General features: G+C 32.1%; 1 protein-coding gene across 1 annotated transcript; it reads right to left on the bottom strand.

Annotated features, from left to right (window-relative positions):
* Positions 1-760: 760 nt before the first annotated feature.
* Positions 761-12,246, bottom strand: LOC141481892 (uncharacterized). Its single transcript, XM_074174236.1, has 4 exons — positions 12,041-12,246; positions 8,935-8,995; positions 4,307-4,426; positions 761-775 (listed from the first exon to the last, which is right to left on the bottom strand). Exons 1-4 carry the CDS (start codon positions 12,148-12,150, stop codon positions 761-763), a joined length of 306 nt encoding a protein of 101 aa, XP_074030337.1. The 5' UTR covers positions 12,151-12,246.
* Between the last annotated feature and the right edge of the window lie 10,221 nt (positions 12,247-22,467).

Below are 22,467 nucleotides of genomic sequence, written 5' to 3'. Positions count from 1 at the left end.
GGATGCGGTGTCACCATTGAGTTTGTCGTGAAATATGACCCTAGGTCACAGTTATCAGTTTTTATCTAATCAGTTTGAAAACAGGAGTTTCCCTTCAAAGATGTCCAATTTGGACCACTCTGTGGTACATGGAGGATATTACAAAAATTTTATTTTTACTATCAGTGAATTTTTCGAAATGTTTGCTAGCACTTTGAGAGCAGACTTTAACAGTGTTCACATTTCACTTTTTATCAGTTTTCTATGTTTTATTGCAAAACACTTGTTACTGAAGTATCTTCACGGTTTTAGTTGATTTCTCCAAAGTACTGAGGAGAAAGGTCAAACATTTGTTTTTTCTGAAAAGCGAGCTGAACGACATTCAAAAAGAATTATCATTCAAAGATTTTGAGGTGTTTTTAGCCCTGTTAGAGGGTTGGTGTATTCGATTGAAAACTGGCCTGAAAAATGACCCTTGTAAAATGAGTTTAAGACGTTTTTGCATATTTTTAGTTTTTATATAGGGGCAGAAATGAAAAGAATTTTGCCAAATTGCCACCTTGTGTAATATTTTATTCAAATGATGTTTTTTTTATTATCGAAATTTCACTCCCCACTTCTCTGATTAATATTCAATATGAGGTAATATTATGAGAATTTAATGAATAGCAAAACCAACCAGCCGACTATTTATCCGGTCTAATCGAGGATACAAAAATTCGCATTCCGCTCAAAGTTGGTATAATTGTTCAAAGCACCATAAATGAAAACTAAAAAATTCTCATCGATCCGATACCTGGAAAAAAGTTTACTCAAGGTCAAAAGTCACAAAAACGGGGTTTTTGCGATTTTCAGCCAAACCGTTAGTTTTACTATAAAATTATTTCAGACAAAAATTATAGATAAGATGCCCAAAATACATGGCAATAACCTTGTTCAATCATCTACCAAACTGCTACAAAATAGTAGTCAAAAATATCCTATTAAAAAAAGCGTACTACTCTGAGTAGACAGATATTTGGGAGACACAGATTGTTTTGACCCACGATTGTTTTATCGTAAGTATGAATGCTCAATGCACACGAGAATTACAATAAAGCTTGTGAGAACATAGAATAAGAAAAATTACTGTTAAGATGTACTGTAGACAAGACAAAATTTATTTCTAACTGTACTCTTACAAGGTTTGAAACGTATTGAAATGAATTTTACACAAATGATCGGTAAGTATTTTAGAGAAGGGGTTTCAGATTGGTCTTTGGAGGGATAAACGAAGGTTCAGATTGACATAGGTAGAAGAGATCATAATAGCGGGTAATTCCCAAGATAAGGGATACAAGGAATAATTAAGGAAATAAAAATGTACGGGTTTCTTGAGAAAAGATATTTGGGAATATTGAATTTTATGAGCATAAGTGGATTGGAAATACCCGTAAATTTGAGACCATCTGGAAAACCCCGATTATGAATAATGAAAAATCAAATAACTTGAACAAGATTACTCAACAATACATAAAATAAAAATAATGCCATAAAACATTCTGTTTTGTTGTACAAATTTTAGAGCTGGCAAATCTAGGCTAAATACTAAAAAATGAAGATTCACCTGAAAAACATAATAATTTCCATAGTGAGATTTTGAGACACAACACAGATTTTACCTGATTTTATATTTTATGTATGTATGCATATTTTCATATTCTATATTTTATCAAGCCACTTGTTTACTATTGCTTTTAGATGTTCTTATTTATGATCTGTAATCTATCATCTGTTATTAATTTAAGTTTCTTATTTGTATTATCGAAAATTCGCTTGGACAAAATGTTCCTGACGCCTGACTTGTTCTGTATTTTGTAAGAAATAGTCATAAAAACCTATAACAAATAATCATCCACCATTACTATTATATTGAGTCCATTAACATGCTTGCATGCACTTAGTTACATCAATAACATTATTAATTATATTGACCACAATTTGTGAAAGATGTGTCAAATGTTAATTTATCTTATAAATCTTTTTTCATAACTAAAACGGTAGATACTATACTGATTTCTATATTATGCTAGACATAATCTAAAGAACTAATAAACTATTATTATTATGACAGTACCTTAAAGGTGGCGTAGAAACGTGTGCACATTGTTACAACTTTGTCAATTTTTGAATCGTTATAACTTAGAAACGGTGGCTATTGGGAAAAAAGTATTCGAACATTTTTGATATACAGAGTGGTCCAACGAAAAGTATGCACCTTGCTTTTCTCCTTTTTTTGTAACTTAACGCAAAAATGCTCGGACAGATCAATTTTGCTTTTAAGGGGGACACATTGTGGATGTATTTTTCTACCTGTGCCTTCAACCCCCTAGGGAGGGTGAGTAACAACCCCAAAATTTCAAATGGAAAGTGGGGTCGACTGATATATCATTTGAAAGGGCACAAAATTATCTTTTCAATGATACTCAATTTGTTGTATTTCACTGAAACATGTAGAAACATGAAAAAAAACAACTACAACCCAGTACTTTGAAATGTGTAATTGACTTAGTAGAATCCTACTTCAAGTGCTGAAAATGTGACCCATTTGCTTCCATACAATGATACAGATTTGGTTCAAATCCATTCCTAACATTCTGTAGCATATCAGGTGTTATACTTCTGCACTCTGCAGTAATTCGTTGGCAAAGATCTTCTATGGACTCGGGCTGCGTAGCAAAACATTTACTTTTCAAGTGTCCCCAAAGGAAAAAGTCTAAAGGCGATAAATCAGGTGACCTGGCAGGCCATTCGATGGGGCCTCTCCTTCCAATCCACCGTCCAGGAAACCGGTCATCTAAAAACTCTCTTACCGGAGCAATATAGTGAGGAGGTGCTCCATCTTGCTGAAAATGAAGCCAATCGTCATTATGATTTTGGTCATTTTCAATTATTTCTGTTATAAGAAGATCAATTGTATCTTCAAGCATGTTCAGGTAGACCTCACCAGTTAAATTCCCAGGAATAAAAAATGGCCCTATGATATGACTACCTAATATGCCACACCAGACATTGATTTTTTTGAGGGTACTGGGTATGGACCTCTCGGAATAAGTGTGGGTTACTGTCATCCCAGTAACGGCAATTATGCCTATTCACAGCTCCATTCAAAAAAAATGGACTCTCATAGGAAAAGCACGTGTTGAATGATAGGTGCAGCCTTCTATCAGGATCATCTTCATTGAGTTCCTGTACTAATTTAATTTTGTACGGATGAAATTTATAGGCTTTTAATACCCGTATTATGCACGAACGGGAGGACACCTGAGTCTGCAGCAAGCTGACGGGTACTTTGAGTATGATCCAATTCAACATGTCCCAAAACAGCGACTTCCACTGCTTCATTTCTGAGCGGTTTCCGTGGCTGGTGTTTCAAATTACAGACAGATCCGGTATCGACAAACTTTTGGACTAACTTGGCAACGTACGAATCATTCACATTTTTCCCGGGATGACTGTTATTAAAGAGGAGAGCAGTAAGTCTAGCACAACTATTATGTTGATAATAAAGTTTAACAATTTCAACTCGTTCAGGAATGGAATAAACCATTTTTACAGTAAAGTTGAAATAATTTCAAAAGCAACCGTACTGAATCAATGAACGTTTGCCTAAATTATTTTTGTACACTTATCTGCTGTTGTTATTTGTACCAAAAAACGCACGAGAGAAATTGAGGAATGTAGTAGAGATAAAAATGCCGTTTTTTCCGCATTTAACACCAAAAATATCGAGTAAATGGTCTTGCTTTTTTTATAACTATTCAAGTAAATACAACAAATTAGATATCATTGGAAAGAGAATTTTGTGCCCTTTCAAGTGATATATCACTCGACCCCACTTTCCATTTGAAATTTTAGGGTTGTTACTCACCCTCGCTAGGGGGTTGAAGGCACAGGTAGAAAAATACATCTAAAATGTGTCCCCCTCAAAAGCAAAATTGACCTGTCCGAGAATTTTTGCGTTAAGCATACTTTTCGTTGGACCACTCTATATGATTATCTGATCTACAATTTTTGTCTCAAGTAATTTCATGATAAAATCAGTCGTTTTGCCTTAAAACGGAAAAAAACTAATTTTCGTGACTTTTGACCCCGAGTAAATTTTTTTCCAGGTATCGGATCGATGAGGATTTTTTTTATTTCATTATTGCTAGTGTTTTGAACAATCCTATCAATTTTGAGCTGGTGCGAATTTTTCACCTCCATTCCTATTTTTTTGTCTAATCTTACCGAATATTATGAAAAATTTCTGAAGCGATAATCGCCACAAATAAAAAATTTCACTCACGGAGTCGGGATATTCTTGCTGGTGCAGAGCAGTTGTGCTTTCAGACCTCGATCCACGGGGACTGGAATGTCTCCTGCTTCTCGTTCCTGCGGGATCATCCTCGTCTCCACTTACGTATTCCTGAAATTAAAATTGCATTCTTGAGGGAACAATAACGTTTAGTTGTTAGCCTATCGACATTAAACACTATGTTTATAGCATACCTCTGGTTTTATTTGAGAGTTTTGTTGACAGGGTTTGGAAATTTGGAGAAAGAGGGAGTCCACTTATATCCAAAAGAGAGAATGAGTATTTATTTCTGAAGTATAAAATGGAAAAAATAGGAGTGATCTGAATAACTATTTATTGTGCTCGAAATTGGAAGATTCGTTGCTATAAAAGTGACATTTGAGAAACGTATAATCTACTTCTAGAATATTATAGAGCAGTTAGAGTTGTGAAAGCATAATTGTTTGGTGAAATTTATTTTGATGAAATTCCAAGATCACCCTGTATTGCAAGTTCCTTCAGTGACATGACTTTGTTTAATAAACAACGAAACGTTCACACCTGGGTTCTTTTGTTCTACTTCTGATTTTTATTGGATATAGTGTACTACAGTTCCATACTTTGATAGGATATAAGAGGTCAGTTGAAACAATAAGGTACATTTTCTCAAAAAAAATGTTATTTATTCATCAATTTTTACTTCTTTTACTTCAAAGTAGTCCCTCTCAGATATAATACACGTGTACAAGTGTTTTTTCCAATCTTCTTATACTTTCTAATATGAAATTTTGGCTTCCGGCCCGAAATTTACAAAAAACTTGCATGGCGTGATTCACCCGATTTGGCGACATCCTCAGCCATTTCTCTAATAGTGATTCGACGATTCTCCCTTAAATTCCTCTTCATCCGTGTTAGGAATCACACGTTAGAAGGTAAGACCTCGTTAGTCCACAACTGATAACTCTTCATGATAACTGTTATCACCCGAAGACGATTGTGGATACTAACAATCGAAACGTCATGACGTAACTTGGTTTGGAATCTTTTAACTTTTATTTTTATTCTTCATTTCTGTTAATAATATTTTTTAATTTCCAGCTTTTATTAATATTTCAATTCTTTATTTTCTGGTTGTAGCTTGTATGTTATTGCCTTGTAATTTCAGTTTTTTGTTCAATAAAATTGTTATTTTCAGTTGATCCCTTATTATTTTTTTCAGGGATTTCAAATCAATTTATATTATATTAAACAATGGAAGTCCGAACTGATGAAATACACCAAAAAACATTGTCAACCACTTTTTATCGACCTTTCTTTGGGTAATTGTTACCTACCTTCCACAATCTGAAAAAATATAAAAATAAATTATATTTTTTGTATTTTTTTATTTTTATATATTTTATATTTTTTTATATTTTTTATATTTTTTATATTTTTATATTTTTTCAGATTGTGGAAGGTAACAATTACCCAAAAAAGGTCGATAAAAACTGATTTTTTCCTCCACAAAAAATGACTTTCGTTGAATATTGTCAACCACCTTCAAACAAAAGAGGGAAATATTATGGAAGGAATGGGATGAGGGATAATGGAAAGAAAAATGAATTACGGGCGATTTGAGTTCGAGAAGTGGGAGGGGGGGAGTTTTTAAGGGTAAAAAATGGTTCATCTCGATTTCCGGCAAAATTACAAGTCCTATGGAAATCTCTACTTCATGATGGTGTGAAAAAATATACATTACTATAGTAAATGTTCTCAAAAAATGCAAAAAATCTAAAAAAACTCAAATTTGAAAATTGTTTTTTAATCATTGTGTAAAATTCCATCAAAAAATGTGATTGCTGCAATTTCATTCAGTTGAGAAGTTTATTAATTTAATTCTGAATAAATTCATGTCATAGAAAATCTCATAAAATATAAACATACATATGAATCGTACTATTATTATTATAATATCTTTAAAAACGTTAATCTTGTAATTTATAATTACCTCATCTTGAATTTTAATCACTTATCCAATAGTTTTTGTTTCTTTGATGGCATTTTTTCATCGTTAGATTCGACAAACCTTTCCGATTATAGTTGATCTTCAAGACCACCACCTTCTTCGTCTCCAATATTATTTCCAGTCTGCATTGGTTCTTCATTCACAATTTCATCTGAATCATCAACTTCCCTGTAGGGTTTTTCTTTCATATTGGAGCCATGACAATTTGAGCATAAATTTGTCCATTTTAAACCATGTTTTAGACAGCCACATTTCAAACTGTTACATTCATTTTCACAGGTGCAGCAAATAGTTTTAAGCAATACTACCAGAATCAATTTCTTTTCTGTAAATTTGGGCATAATGACACGTTGTGTTGCTTCCAACCCCAATCTGCCGCTGTCAGGTTGTTATCCAACCAAGTTTGAAGCTGATAATATGGTCTGTAACAATGTTGTTCTGCTGCTTCTTCTGTGGTTGTAAGATGATTCAATTTTTGCCAATTGATATTTTTGAAATCTTAATTGATTCAGTGTTATTTTTTCATTTTTATATTTATAAATAGATTTGATTAATTATAATTCATTTTTTATATCTTCTTTACTTGCATCTTTCTCATAAAAGACATTGGCCAAATTCGACAAATTTTTAACGTCTAATAATGAATTTATGATACGTTTCTTACTTTTTCTCGGCAAATCCAGATGTTGTATCGCAACCGGAAAAACAATGCAGAAATGCAACAATATTTTTGAAGGATTCATGTTTGAAACTATGAGAAGTGGAAAATAGATCATTTACATCTTCAGAACCTGGTTTGAGAAAATAAATGACATGATTATTTGAATGTAATTGATTTAAAATGATCAAAATATTTCAATATCTTGACCCACAACAATGACAGTGTTATTAGTATCTCTGGCAGTTTTCATCGAGGTCTTAATTATGTCAGCATCAGCATCTTCTAATTGTTTACAGGAAAACTCCTGTGACTGTAATCTTCACATTGAAGTTTTTATTATTTGGTCCTTGTTTTTCTTGTTAGATACTTTTTTTTTGCCAAAATGGTATTTTCGTATGGTTTTGATAATCAAACTGAAATATTGTCTGGGATTTTTCTATGACTACGTTCTCCTCTTTTATTTGAAGTAGCTGCTGGTACTGCTGCTGGTGGTGACAGTAACTGATTTTTTGATTTCGAGGTACCCATCAAAGACAATATAGCTATAGAGGGTGTAACTGAATGATGAGTGTAACACATTGAAGGAGGTGATTCCTCATCGGGAAAAGATAGGATCTTTCATATAAGTAAATTTCATTGGAGCATCCCTTGTTAAGATACAGCCCCTTAAAGGGCGTACATAAAAGTTGTATAACAATTTTTTTCACAAGCAATGAAAAAGTTACAATATTGAAATTAACCTGACGTTTTGTACTACTAAAAAGACACACAGTCAGTAATTTATTTGGTTCACTCCATGGTTGTAAGGGGTGGAAAACGCAACCCCTAAAATTTATTTCCAATGTAACTTTTTGTCTTATTATTTGTTCACCATTTTAAAATTTGTTTCCGATAGCCTGTATCATTCTAAACGAAAAATGTCTCTTGGGGTTTTTGCCCGAAATAAACCAGTTCGCAGCAAAAAATTATTTTACGAACAACTACAGGGGTTGTATCTTAAATAGGGATGCTCCAATGAAATTTCTTTATATGAAAGATCCTATCTTTTTTCGATGAGGAATCACCTCCTTGAATGTTTTACACTTATTTAGTTACACCCTGTATAGAATAGCTGTATGGAATATCTATATGGAATCTCACGGCTTTTGCGTAGTTAAAGTGTAAATTTTAACAAATAGCTCAAAATTGTACATAATGAATAAAACAAATTTCGAATTCGAGTTTTTTTTGATTTTTTGCATTTTCTGAGAACATTAACTATAGTAATGTATTTTTTTACACCATCAGAAACTAGAGATTTCAACGAAAAAACGCACACCGACTTTTTGAAAAAAGCCGATATTTTGACGCGAGAATTTTCGATTTTATGAATATCATAAAGCCAAAATAAGATGAAAAAAATAAATATTTTGAATCAAATAAATTACAGCATAGGTATTTGGGATATAAAAAGGTAAGTTTTCACCAAATTTTGTAGAAGAATTTTTTTTGGTTGTGATCAACATTTACAAGCTAAAGAAGTAAAAAATGTCAGAGATGAAGGTAAAGGAAGAACTGCCGCAGTTGATTACTGTGCAATGTATATTGAAGTTTATGTTATCAACTCGTAATTGTTTCAAAACTTTCTCTTTGTATTCCAAGAAATGCGATACAAATATAACTTCGTAACCCAGGAATTTATAAACAATTTTATATTCACCCAGTCAACAAAACTACCCAAATCCACAACGAGTGAAGACCTGCTATATCAAGCCAGATTCAAAGCATTGAAATTCGATGGAAACAGGTGACACAGGTAACAAGAGGTGCAAAGGGGAAACATGATAGAGATATGTTGGTGCCAGTGCTCTAAATACAAAATAAGCATCGAACGCTTGAGAAATAAATTCTTCGTGCTTATTTTGTGTTTCTACAAGCCTACGGAGATAGAGAAATAGAAGAAAACAGAATGAAAACACAGTAAGTAGTCACCTGATTGTGGTGATCTTCGTCATTTAATTCTGATTTTCCAGTGGCACTTGGTGGACGTATTCTAAAAACGTCAAATACATTAAATATATGTTAGTGTCCGTCTACCGAAAACATGAAGAAATGAAAAACATAGTTTTCAAGCTCGACTGCTAATGAAAAAATGGAATAAACATTCAGCCTGTCAAATTCATTCACTATCATTCCATAATTTTGTGAATTATTGTCCTATAACTTTGGCAACCACCTTTTGTGCGAATAATCATATATCATGATCATAATAAATAATCATTGGATGCAATGCTCTAGTTCAGGGGTCTCCAAACTACGGCCCGCGGGCCAAATCCGGCCCGCCAGAGTCATCAATCCGGCCCGAGACAGCCAATGATATTCTGACATCAATCTGGCCCGCGACAGCCAATGATTACCTAATTGTTGTTACTATTGCTGTGATAAGTTGAAGAAGAAAACACAGAATGATAATTACTCGGTTTTATTTACTTGCAAGGTAAAACTTAACGACAGAAATGATGACAAAGAAAACTTAACTGAAGTATCTAAGTTTAAGCATATTAATAACTAACAAATAATTGAAATGAATCACAGTAAAACATAAACACTAATGAGATTTATGTAATTGTGATTTTCCACCGACAATACTTTGTAGTTGTGGATCAATTTTACTTGTACCAATTATCAAAAGAGATTTAAGATGCTCATCGGTTAATTGAGATCTGTAAACATTCTTTGTGTACTTCATCTTGGAAAACGTTTTCTCACACAAGTAAGTAGTACCAAAAATAGAAAACAACCCACGAGCAAATTTATGCAAATTATCAAATTGTTCCAGTGTATGACTCTTATAAAATTCCAAGAAAGATGAATTTTGATATTTGTTCTTAAGCATATCACTGCACCGTAATCAATAATTTCCATTTGGACTTCCGAAGCCAGGGTTTCAATGTCAGAATCAAAAGGATTTTGAAAAAGCTTAATTTCATTCGCAATGACATCAAAATCTGAAAAACGAGTATCAAAATTTATCTTCAAAGCACTCAAAGTTTCGACTGCAAAATTGACGGGAAATTCAGTCTCTGTAATGTGGCTGAATATTTTACATGTTTCAAAATTTGTGAAACATTTTTTACGTAATTGCGATTGAAATAGTATTATTTTCTGCCTGAAGGAAATGATATTGGTGTATAAATCGAGGAGAAGCTGATTTTCTCCTTGCAATCTCAAATTCAGTTCGTTCATATGATTTGTCAAATCGACATAGAAGGCTAACTTCCACATCCATTCACTATTTTCTAAATCGGCATAAGGGCGGTGCTTCTCAATTCAAAAAAATTCCTATCTCTGCTCGAAGTTCAAAAAGCGCTTAAGGACTTTTCCGCAACCAAGCCAGCGTACGGCATTATGATATAGTAAATCATTTTCTTTAATCTGTTGAATAAACTCGCGGAATTGTCGGTGATTCAGCCCAGTGGATCTGATGAAGTTAACAACTGATATGACTGGTTTTAGAACTTCAGACATATCCAAACATTTTCCGCACAAGGACTGTTGATGAATGATACAATGTAAAACTAATGGTTTTGAACCACCATCATTTTCTACAGCCTTTGACACAAGTGCAACCACTCCTTTATTTTTACCATACATATTTTTGCCTCCATCAGTTGTTATAGATTTCAAACTTCTCCATCGAAGGTTCTTTTTATTAATGGCATTTTCAACTCCCTGCTGCTGGCGCGAGTTGCAGACTCTTGTTCAGTATTCGCTTTGATAAACAAAGATTGCTGCGATTTGAGTCCGCAAACTTCCTGTATACTTGGAGTAACTTTGAAGATGTTTTGCTTCATAGTGTCGTTAAATGTTATAGTCTTTGAGAACAGCGCCTCAACTGGACTCAATCACAATATACTGAAAGTTCCATTTTTCTTGGAACGTTCTGCATTCACTGTCGATTTTTCGCTTCTTTTCCATACTAACAAATCACATATGAAAACAATAAGTCAAATCAAAATACTTTTATTGACGGGTGTTACTTTATTTCACAATAGACAGTTTCGCTTCCTTCGCCTGTCCTACGCAGACTAACTCGCAGTTGCGCCGGTAGTCTCTTTATATGCAATTATTACTGTCATCTCGAGGTGATCGGAGTACACTAGCTAGAACCAGAACTTTCTCGAACCAACGCGGTAATTCCAAACATTCAATTATGCCTAAAGCCAACCAAGCGGGTAGCTGAAAAAGATAGTACATAGTACCACTACTCGCCACTAGATGTCGTTAAGTTCAATTATAATTGAAATGCAAAAAAGCGTAAGTTTGCTTAGGTCACGCAATTTGCGACTATCCTAGTCTAGAAATGTAGTTAAGGGCAGAAATTGGCCCTTGAAACAAACTGAAAAAATCATTATGGCCCGAAGGCTTCAAAGTTTGGAGACACCTGCTCTAGTTGGTAGTGTCTTCCGACTTCAAGGACAGTTTTCTATTTCAAAAAAACAAAATAATAAGAATAAATCATGGCTTTAGGAAGGAAACGGCTCTGAACATGTGTTATAAAAAATTGTAATGTTTCCAGTTCATTATACAAAACTTGAAGTAACTAATAAAGATAAGAAATAATATAACGACAGGCTTTTTCTTTAGATTCTTCCGGTTTATATATGAGAGTAGCTAGAAAAAACATGGAAAAATTTTCTGCTTGTTACAAATGATTTATAATATCAAAAGTATGGAATTGAATATTGATTATTATTGAATTTGTAAATTTGGAAGAGACTAGGATAATAAATTTAAAAAGAGTTCCATAGTAATGATAGTTCAATACTCGTATGACAACATTTATTTCCAGTCAGTGCATGAATGATATAGAAATAATTTGTTTATTTTTTTATAATAACTACTCGAATCAGAATATATACATTCGAACCAAATATTTCACTTTCATGGATAAAAAAATATGTACTCGTGGCAGAAGTTAGATAACATGTTTACTTGTATATGCAAAGAAAAAGACCCAAAACTGTTTATGTCCGTTACTTTTATCACATATGTACTTTGGTATTGTCTTTATTCAAAAATATTTTATTATCATTACCTTGGATTAGTGGAATTTTTATCTGATATTCCCATTCCCAAACCAGAATCCTCACTGGGCGACCGATGATAATTTTCCTCATTATAAACGTTTATAACAGGTTGTTGCATCTCGCCTGGACCGTAGTCCTAGAAGATTCAAGGAATCAGTTTTTAGTTTCTCATTGGATAACAAAATTTTCAAAACATGTGACTAGACTATCCAGTGAAAAGTATGAAACCAGCAATGTCCTGCTAGGGTACTATACAGGAATGATCAAGAAAGACAGCTTTGTGTTCCAAGTGAGCATATTTGACCCCTATAATAACGAATTTTCTAACAAATAAAAATGTGACCCTTGAATTTTGAAGAACCTGCGATGAAACTCATTCCAAAGGCCATCAAATGTATTTTTTTATTCAAAACCAAATATTTTTTCACTCACCTACCTTTTTTCTTCTCCATGTGTATTTTTGGTGTTCCCGAATCGAGGCTGAAGCCAAGTTCCAAAATCCCATCAAGAAAACATCGGGTAGACTTTACAAAATTAATTTTCATTAACGAATATGTTTGCCTCGTTAGGGAAGGGTTCAAAAACACGTATTGAATTTCTAGTTTTCAATAGTTTTTTTTTCGCCAGAAAGCAATGTTTTATTAACACACGAAAACCCTTATTGAATATTTTCTTCAAACTAACAGAAGTTGCTTCACTCAAAATGTTCTATCCCACAAAATAATAGTCCAAGAGCTGTGACATTCGTCTCAAGATATTAACATTCTACATTTATATATTTTGAATTTTATTTCTATAATTTTTGATGTTTACCTTTCACATTATGTATAGTCCAAGAGCTGTGACATTCGTACACGTGTCTTTCGAAGGATAGGTTTAACCAAAAATAATATAGATTTATTACTAATAACGCCATCTGTGTGTTAGCCTATGAACTTTCTGGCACACGTAATATTTGGCGAAAAAGAATATCTTAAATATCTTAATCTTTGTAGGTATTCACAAGATAGCTTGCATATTGATTCACACGATCATCCTCAGGTATATCAGGCATCAAAATTTTGACGAAACAATGTGCTACCTCGAAAGAAGATGAAATCATCAACATAAACGATTATCGAAGCTATTGACAAAGTTCTGTTTTTCAAGTCCTGACTTCTGGATTTCTCACCACCTAAATAAGATTTATAGGTCGAATAATTGTTAATACTATTATTTAAAATTTTATGTTTGAACGTCTCAAGATATTAACATTCTACATTTATATATTTTGAATTTTATATCTTTATAATTTTTGATGTTTACCTTTCACATTATATTTCAAATTTCACGTTCATTGATTTGAATACACATGCACAAAGTCATATCTTTTATGAGCAACAAACCGATCTATTTGCTGAGTTAGATTAAGTAATTGTAATTGTAATTTTTATACATTGTTGATGGCAAATAAATCATTATTAATTATAACTTACCATGCTTGAGCCTAATGAAACCTACATCCAACAAGTTGAGCATTTGGAAAAACTTGCTTGAAGCTGGAATATAGTGCCTTTTTGAGGTTCTTTACTCTTATTTTCGGTGTCATTTCATTTCCAAGATTTTAGTATTTATACTTCAATAGTTCAAAGGTTTCAATATAAGTTATCATAATCATAAAAAGTTACAGGTACGTACGTAAGTGTATGATGGACATTTGAATGAAATATTAAACGTTCCATCAAAAAAATCTGACTGCATATGAATTATACCAGGTCTGTTGCAAAAATAAGGTGAATGTTCACATTTCGCGGGCTACGCATATCATTTGATTATTTCTTGAACAAACCTCGTATGTTGGTAACGCCCGAAAATTTCACGATTTGAAATATCACTTAACACTCAATCATCTCTGTTTCTCCGTACTGGTAAACCCTTTTGAAGTCTTAGATGCGCACTGAGAAAGGATTTTGAAATATTCCAACTGGGGCCCCCGTGGTGGTAAAAGAGCATTTTATTTCCTGAGGCTGAAATTTTGTTCGTGGGTTCGTTTCATGTTATAGGTGTGCAAATATTCCAGCGGGGGGCTCCCGTGAGTGTAAAAGGGGAGCGTTCACATATGAAAATTATATTTTCATCACTGTTTCTTCGTATCGCTATATTTTCGGTAGCTGCAATTTTGTGTGTGAGTTCGTTTTATGTCGTAGATGTGCAAAAAAAAGATTTTCAAATATTCCAACTGAGGCGCTAACCGTGGGAGTGAAAAGGGAGCGTTTACATATGTTTTTCGTATTGCTATATTTTCGGAAAGTGGAATTTTTTATGAAGGTTCGTTTTATGTTGTAAATATTCAATAAGAAAGGAATTTTGGATATTTCAACTGGGGAGCCACTCCGTGGAATAAAAGGGCGTCGGTTACACATGAAAATTATTTTTTCATCACTGTTTCTTCGTATCGCTATATTTTCAGTGGCTGGAATTTTGTGTGTAAGTTCGTTTTATGTTGTAGATATGCAAAAAGAAAGGGTTTTCAAATATTCCAACTAGGGCGCTACCCGTGGGGGTGAAAAGAGAGCGTTTACATATATTTCATGTATTGCTATATTTTCGGAAACTGGAATTTTTTATGTAGGTTCGTTTTACGTTGTTTATATGCAATAAGAAAAGATTTTTGGATATTTCAATTGGGGAGCCACTCCTTGGAATAAAAGGGCGACGTTTACATATGAAAATTATTCTTTCATCACTGTTTTTTCGTATCGCTATATTTTCGGTGGCTGCAATTTTGTGTGTGAGTTCGTTTTATGTTGTAGATGTGCAAAAAGAAACGATTTTCAAATATCCCAACTGGAGTGTTACCTGTGGGGGTGAAAAGGGAGCGATTACATATATTTCATGTATTGCTATATTTTCGGAAACTGGAATTTTTTACGTAGGTTCGTTTTATGTTGTTTATATGCAATAAGAAAATATTTTTCATACGTTGTTTACATATGAAAATTATTTTTTCATTACTGTTTCTTCGTATCGCTATATTTTCGGTGGCTGGAATTTTGTATGTAAGTTCGTTTTATGTTATAGATATGCAATGAGAAAAGATTTCTAGAAATTACAAAAGGGGAGCCAGCCGCGGGGAAAAAGGCACGTTTATAAAAAAATGTTACCTTTTCATCACTGTTTCTGCACGCTATATATTCGGAGACTGAAATTTTGTATGCAGGTTCGTTCATTATTATATGCAATGGAAAAAAGGCTTTCAAATATTCCAACTGGGGCGGCAGCCGCTTACGTCCATAAAACAAAATCTTTATTTTTTCCTTACAGATATATATATATATATATATATATATATATATATATATATATATATATATATATATATACATATATATACATATAACGTCAGATCATTACCGAAATAAGGTTGCGATCAACTAACGGTAGTAGGTGGGTATAATTCTTTGACCATATCCAAGTATCATCATTCGCAACAGTGGATCAGTTAAGAACCTTATTGAAGCAACCTGGAGTAAGAAGGTCATCCTCGTTTCTTTCAGACTTGTAGTCCAGCTCCCCTACCCTTACGGCTGTTTATTCGCAACTTCGGGTCTGCTTTCCTGCTGTATATAAAAGCAGACCCTAAGTTGAAATCAGTTAATCATAGCTCTCGCCATCTATTGGATAGTATACGAAGTAGTGGCATGCTACCTGACTTGGAATGAAAGTGTTCTGTAAATTGTTTCTCCACTTGGCAAACGGACTGAATGTATATTAGTAAACATTCATTTTAATAGAATAGTGTATGATTGGTTGTCTAAAGTATACGTATGTGAAGTATACAGATACAAAAAAATTTATGGATGTAGCCGTTACTACGTAATAGGATATCATAATGAAAAAAAGGGAATTGAAACTTTCTATTTTTTTTTTATTTTAAAGTATACCTAAGTTTGAAAATGTCCTTATATATTGTATAAGTTTGAAAATGTCCTTATAGGACGAAACTGCAATAACGTCAGTTAAAAATAAAAATGGTAAAAAACATAAAAAACACTATATAGATACATACGCATGTGCAGATACAAATTTTCAACTGATCTGATTTTGTTTTGTTATGATAAGGAACAGGAAAAACCTCCACTGAAATATTCTGTGAAGTTTCGCTGCCAAAGGATTCAAAAAGCCGTTCAGAAAAATGTATTTTAGAGACTTATAGCACAAAAAAATTGCGATTGATAAATGATGAATTTCAAAATCGTTCCAAAAAATGTCTTAATGATTTTCATTAAGATAGTCGTGTCACCAAGTGTTTTGACGATGTATTGAATCTATTGGAGCCTCTGGAGACACCCTACATTTTGTTTTATGAGAGAGAAGACATTGGCAGATCAAGATCTTCAGATGATGTGGTGCTGCAGGTTTTTCCAGGTTTTCCTCCAGCTGAAAAAGCAAATGCGCCACTGGAATCATGGAAGTCGCCCCGGAACGCCAATTAATTTTTTTTGTTGTTTTATTTTTATCGTTGTTTCATAATTTCACAATGCTTCAGTAGTAATTACATTTTGGTTTATTGTTAAGCACAAGTAATACTAGTTGGAAGTGGCACAAGTAGATGGCGCTATCTCAAACATACCAACTCTCTCTCAGACATATCTTTCATATACTGAAATGAGGAATTTAATTGTTGTCTTCAGTAGGGTCTTAACTGATCCACTGTGGCGAATGATGAGCTCTGGATATGATTTCAAGATTATACTCCGCTTACCTTTAGTTGATCGCAACCTTCTCTAGGTAAATATCTGACGCCACCACTGAAGACGAACGTTAAATAAAACAGAATATTCTAATAATAATCAATGGTTCATGTCTGATTCTAAAACAAATTTTGATTTTGGTTATCTTTATGTTTCCTTTGTATCGCTGAAAGTAAGTAGTGAGAAAATTTATTCTTATTAGACTAGTTTGTTCACAAATCGAAAATTGTGTTAGGCTTAGAGCTACCAAAAGTTTGATAAATCAATTTTCATTGAAAAATTGTAGTTAATTAACAAATTGTATAGGTTTTCGAAAATTCAGAATAAAATTTCCTCAACGATAATAATAAATTGAGATTCAAAAGAGAAAGGTTTTTCGTCAATAACTCAAAAACAACCAATAAATACTTGGGTAATACAAATGCAATTTTTTTCGAAAGAGGGCAAAATCCTCAACGAAAAATTGTAGTTAGTTAACAGAGGGAAATTCACAATGAAAAGTTATATTTGTTAAGTAAAAAATTTTATAACTTTTCGAAAAATACAAATTTTTCTTCAACGATAATAACGAATTAAGGTGCTGAAAAATGTTTTTTTTTGTTTAAAAACTATCAATACTACAATGAAAACTTGTTAGTTATTTACCAATTGTGTAACTTTTTGAATATTCAAAATAAAAGTTGAACGATAATATCAAATTAAGATGCTGAAAAAAAGGTATTTTCCGTTAATAACTCAGAAACTCAATATTTAGGTAATACAATTGAAATATTTTGAAAGGGGAAAACATTTATAATGAAAAATTGTAGTTAGTTAGTTAACTGAAAAAGAGGGAAATTCACAATGGGAAATTGAATTGAGTTAGTTAACAATTATATAACTTTTCGAAAATTCAAAATAAAATTTTTCATTCAACGGTAATAACAAATTAGTATGCAATACAAAATTATACAAAAATAATCAATACTTAGGTGATGCATCCTGAGAGAGGGAAAAATTCACAATGAAAAATTGTAATTGGTTAGTTAACAATTGTATAAATTATTGAAAATTCAAACATATTTTCTTCGACGATAATAACAAATTGAGATACAAAAAAGGAGAGTTTTTTCGTTAATTACTCAAAAACTATCAATTCTTAGGAAATACTAATGGAAGATTCTGAAAGAAGTGAACATTCACTATGAAAAATTGTAGTTAGTCAGTTACTAACTTCAATATATTTTTGAAAATTCAAAATGAAAGTTTCTTTTCAACGAGACTCGAGTCTTGAAAATGCTCAGATAACACCATGATTGATTGAAATCTTCAAATTTATGTTCAATAATATAATACTTATTCCATGTGATTGAAAATCTTTCATTGTAAATTTCACCCTCTTTCAGAATCTTTTATTTTTGTTGCTTAAGTATTGATAGTTTTAAGTTATTAACGAAAAAATAAATGCTTTCTTCTTTGCATCTCAATTCGTTATTATCAGTTGCAAATTTTGGTGCTCTGAAAATAATTAATAATTTTTTTATTTCTATGAGCGATGGCTCTTACTTTTAGCTTAGTGCCTATCTTACACGACTTTCAACTAACGAATGAAATAAGTCTGATAAGAATGACTTTTGCCTCTACTTTGTTTCAATGAAAAAGTAAGTATATGCCATAGTCAACCTTCTTGATATATGTATACATCAAGATGAACTATGAATTATCAAAAGTATTATGATTCATTTTACTTTCGCCTTCAGTGGTGGCGTCAGATATTTACCTAGAGAAGGTTGCGATCAACTAAAGGTAAGCGGAGTATAATCTTGAAATCATATCCAGAGCTCATCATTCGCCACAGTGGATCAGTTAAGACCCTACTGAAGACAACAATTAAATTCCTCATTTCAGTATATGAAAAATATATCTGAGAGAGAGTTGGTATGTTTGAGATAGCGCCATCTACTTGTGCCACTTCCAACTGGTATCATTTGAGCCACTACTAACTATACAGTGTGTGAAAGCCAAATGGAATAAATTCATTATTTCCGTTACAGTACATATTTTAACAAAATCCCGAAACAAGTCAAATTCAAATTATAATTTGATATACTTCAACGGAAAAATGCTTCCCCTACCTTCAACCCCCGTCGAATGACAGGTACAACCCCCAATTTATTCTCTTCATTCTCTATTCAAAAATGTTATTGCTTTCAAGTTTATTGCAACTATTGAGATAAAATAAATTGAAATTATGTGGTTACCGTAATTCCATAAAATATAGTAAAAACTTATTTCATGTTGAAGTATGGATAATAAGAAAGTAAGCAAAAACCATAGCAATGTTCTTTATAGATGTTATCCTTTAAAAAACTGTAAATAATTTTCGTGGCAACGTTAGTTCAAAACGCCTTGTCAACTTGTTTTGTATGTTCTCAGTATTTTAATTTAAGTTTAAAGTTCGTTAACTTCAAGTCTGATAAATGGTTAGATTAACGGAACGGCATAAAATAATAGTTTTATAAATGATTGGTTACGGATATGAAACCCGAACAGGAAGTAGCTAGCTCGTCTATTTCATGATAAATTTCCTAATTTACCGCCCACATCTCGAAGATAAATAAGCAAAATAGAGAAGCAGTTTCGCGAGCTGGTTCATGTGGGGCAGATAAAAAAAGCAGCTGCTAATGCAATGAGTGATGAATTCAAATTAGAAAATGATGCTTGAATTTTAGGAAAACCCACATACATCGAGTAGAGAGATCCACTACATTTAATGTTAGACATACATCGATAGTAAACATATTAAAATAAAATAAAATGCATTCCTATAAAATGATACCTACTCAGGCGCTCATGGAAGACGACTTTAATAGAAGAACTTATTTTTGTGAGAAAATTATGGACATGTTGAATAACAATATCATTCGATTAGAAGACGTTATATTTTCTGATGAGTGCACATTGTCTCTTAACGGTTATGCTAATCGACAAAATTGCCGCTACTGGTCAACGGAAAATCCTCACTGGATGGGAGAAGAACACACGCAATACTCTTGAAAGGTTAATGTTTGGGCAGGGAGTGTAGTTAACTGAAAGAAAGGGAAATTCACAATGAAAAATTGTGTTTGTTCAGTTAACAATTGTATAACTTTTTGAAAATTCACAATAAAAATTGTTCTTCAACGATAATAACAAATTGGAATGCTAAAAAATGTTTTTTGTCGTTAAAAACTCAAAAACTATCAATACTACTATGAAAAATTGTAGTCAGTTATTGTGTGACTTTTTGAAAATTCAAAATAAAATTTGTACTTCCACGATAATATCAAATTAAGATGCGGAAAAAAAAGGTTTATTTCGTTAATAACTCAGAAACTCAATATTTAGGTGATATAAATGAAATATTCTGAAAGAGGAAAAAATGTATAATGAGAAATTGTAGTTAGTTAATTAGTTAACTGAAAGAGAGGAAAATTGACTCTGAAAAATTGTATTTAGTTAATTAACAATTTTATAACTTTTCGAAAATTCTAAATAAAATTTTTCATTCAACGGTAATAAAAAATTAGGATGCGAAAAAAAGGTTTTTTTTTCTTCAACTCAAAAATAATCAATACTTAGGTAATATAAATGAAATATTTTGGAAGACTGAAAAACTCACAAAGAAAAGTTGTAGTTGCTTAGTTGACAATTATACAAATTATTGAAAATTCAAAATAAAAATTTCTCTTCAACGATAATAATAAAGTGAAATACAAAAAAAAAGTTTTTTCGTCAATTACTCAAAAACTGTCAATTCATAGGAAATACTAATGAAAGTTTGTGAAAGAAGTGAACATTCACTATGAAAAATTGTAGTTAGTCAGTTACCAACTGACCAATCTTCAAATTTATGTTCGATACTATAGGTAATAATAATTCCATGTGGTTTACTCTTTTGAGTTGTTAACGAAAAATCGAATGCTTTCTTTTTTGCATCTCAATTCGTTATTATCAGTTGCAAATTTTGGTGCTATAAAAATCATCAATATACATTTTTGTGAACGTCATATCCAATCCAATGAGCGCTATGGCTTACTTTCAGGAGCTTAATGCCTATATTACACGACTTTCGGCTAGTGAAAGAACTAGTCTGATACTTCTATCTGCTTTATTTCCAAGAAAATGTAAGTATATGCCATAATCAACTATCGTGATGAACTATGGAATAACAAAAGGATTATGTTTCATTTCTGTTTCGTCTTCAGTAGTGGCATCAGATATTTACCTAGAGAAGGTTGCGATCAACTAAAGGTAAGCGGAGTATAATCTTGAAATCATATCCGGAGCTCATCATTCGCCACAGTGGATCAGTTAAGACCCTACTGAAGACAACATTTCAATCAATTCCTAATTTCAGTATATGAAAGATATTTCTGAGAGAGAGTTGGTATGTTTGAGATAGCGCCATCTACTTGTGTCACTTCTAACTAGTATTACTTGGGCCATATGAAAAATCAATGTGGAAAGATTTTATCAGCAGCAATGTGATATGGAGGTAGAGTTCCGGAAATTGTGAATTTTTCATCGTTAGTCTCTCATTTTAATTTATCAAGTATTAGTAGTTTTCCCTTCTTTTAATCTCAATTAGTATAACAATTGCATTTTTTTGTATGCTGAAAAATAATTGAAAGCGTCATTCTGAATGCAATGGGATGTCACTCATATGTTCATAGTCTGGGTAACAAGATCCTTTTTTTAGAACTTCTGTCCAAAGGCATCGAAAACTATGACTCAGGGCTCATTCAATTCGAAATGATTTCTAGCAACTTTCTGAAAAATTTCAAGAGGGGCTCGAAAAAATTGCAAAAGTTATAAATAATTCAGTAAAAAAAGGGGGGTTTGGTTTTTTGCAAATATCTCGGAAAATATTGAATATATCAGAAACTTGAAAAGAGGAGGAAATTTCCTAAAAAAGTTCCGCCTCCCGAAACTCTATCACCAATATTTTTAATTTTAATTTAGAGACGAAAATAGCGCTGAACAATAAACATTGTTTTAACCCATTGAATATCATTATTTAAAAAAATCACATACTTTCTGGATACTTAAATAAACGAAAATACATGGAAAAAAATTTCCCGTGATTATTTTATTAGATATACTTCAGTTAATTAACTAATTTTTCCAAGTTTTAAATTCACATAAAAACCCTGATAATTTTTAAACTAAAAGTCTCAAATATTGTTCACTTCTTAAAGCTTCTCTTGAAAACCTTCAAAAAAGATTCCCACCGGAAAAATTAAAAAAAAAATATTTTCGACTTTTCTATTGATAGTCAAAAACGTTAATAAAAAAGTGAAAAATTCAATTGAAGCAATGAAAAATGTTTTTTTCCATATTCAAACTTATTTGTATTCTTATAATTTAAAGTTACATAAAAATGATTTTTCATAATTTTTGGCTCTTTTGATTGAAAAAAATTTAATTAACAAATGTACTGTTTATAAGGTATTTCAAATGTTTTTGAGGGATTTTTATCAGTGTAAATATTATGATTTTAAAAAATCAAATCGTTTCTAGAAAAAAATTTTCATTGTTTAAAGACACGTTTGTTAATTAACAATTTTCTGCTACTGACTATAAACAATAAGGAACGATTTTTTTTGGAAATCATAATTTCTATTTCTCTTTGAAATTCTGAAAAAACTTTTTCCAATTTATGTTTCCTCAATTTATTTAAC

This window comes from Leptinotarsa decemlineata, unplaced genomic scaffold (genome assembly GCF_025532065.1).
Source record: "Leptinotarsa decemlineata unplaced genomic scaffold, Ldec_3_MD MMD2_tig00000505_RagTag_RagTag, whole genome shotgun sequence".
Classification (NCBI taxonomy): Eukaryota; Metazoa; Arthropoda; class Insecta; order Coleoptera; family Chrysomelidae; genus Leptinotarsa; species Leptinotarsa decemlineata.
This window is presented reverse-complemented; position numbering and strand designations above follow the sequence as displayed.

Bases quoted from the DNA above. Each gene is read 5' to 3' on its own strand.
- LOC141481892 (XM_074174236.1), bottom strand. From the start codon at position 12,150: ATGCAACAACCTGTTATAAACGTTTATAATGAGGAAAATTATCATCGG. The intron at 8,996-12,040 runs GTAATGATAATA...TGACGTTTTTAG, and splicing joins AAAAATTCCACTAATCCAAG to AATACGTCCACCAAGTGCCA. The intron at 4,427-8,934 runs GTGACTACTTAC...TTTTAATTTCAG, and splicing joins ACGAAGATCACCACAATCAG to GAATACGTAAGTGGAGACGA.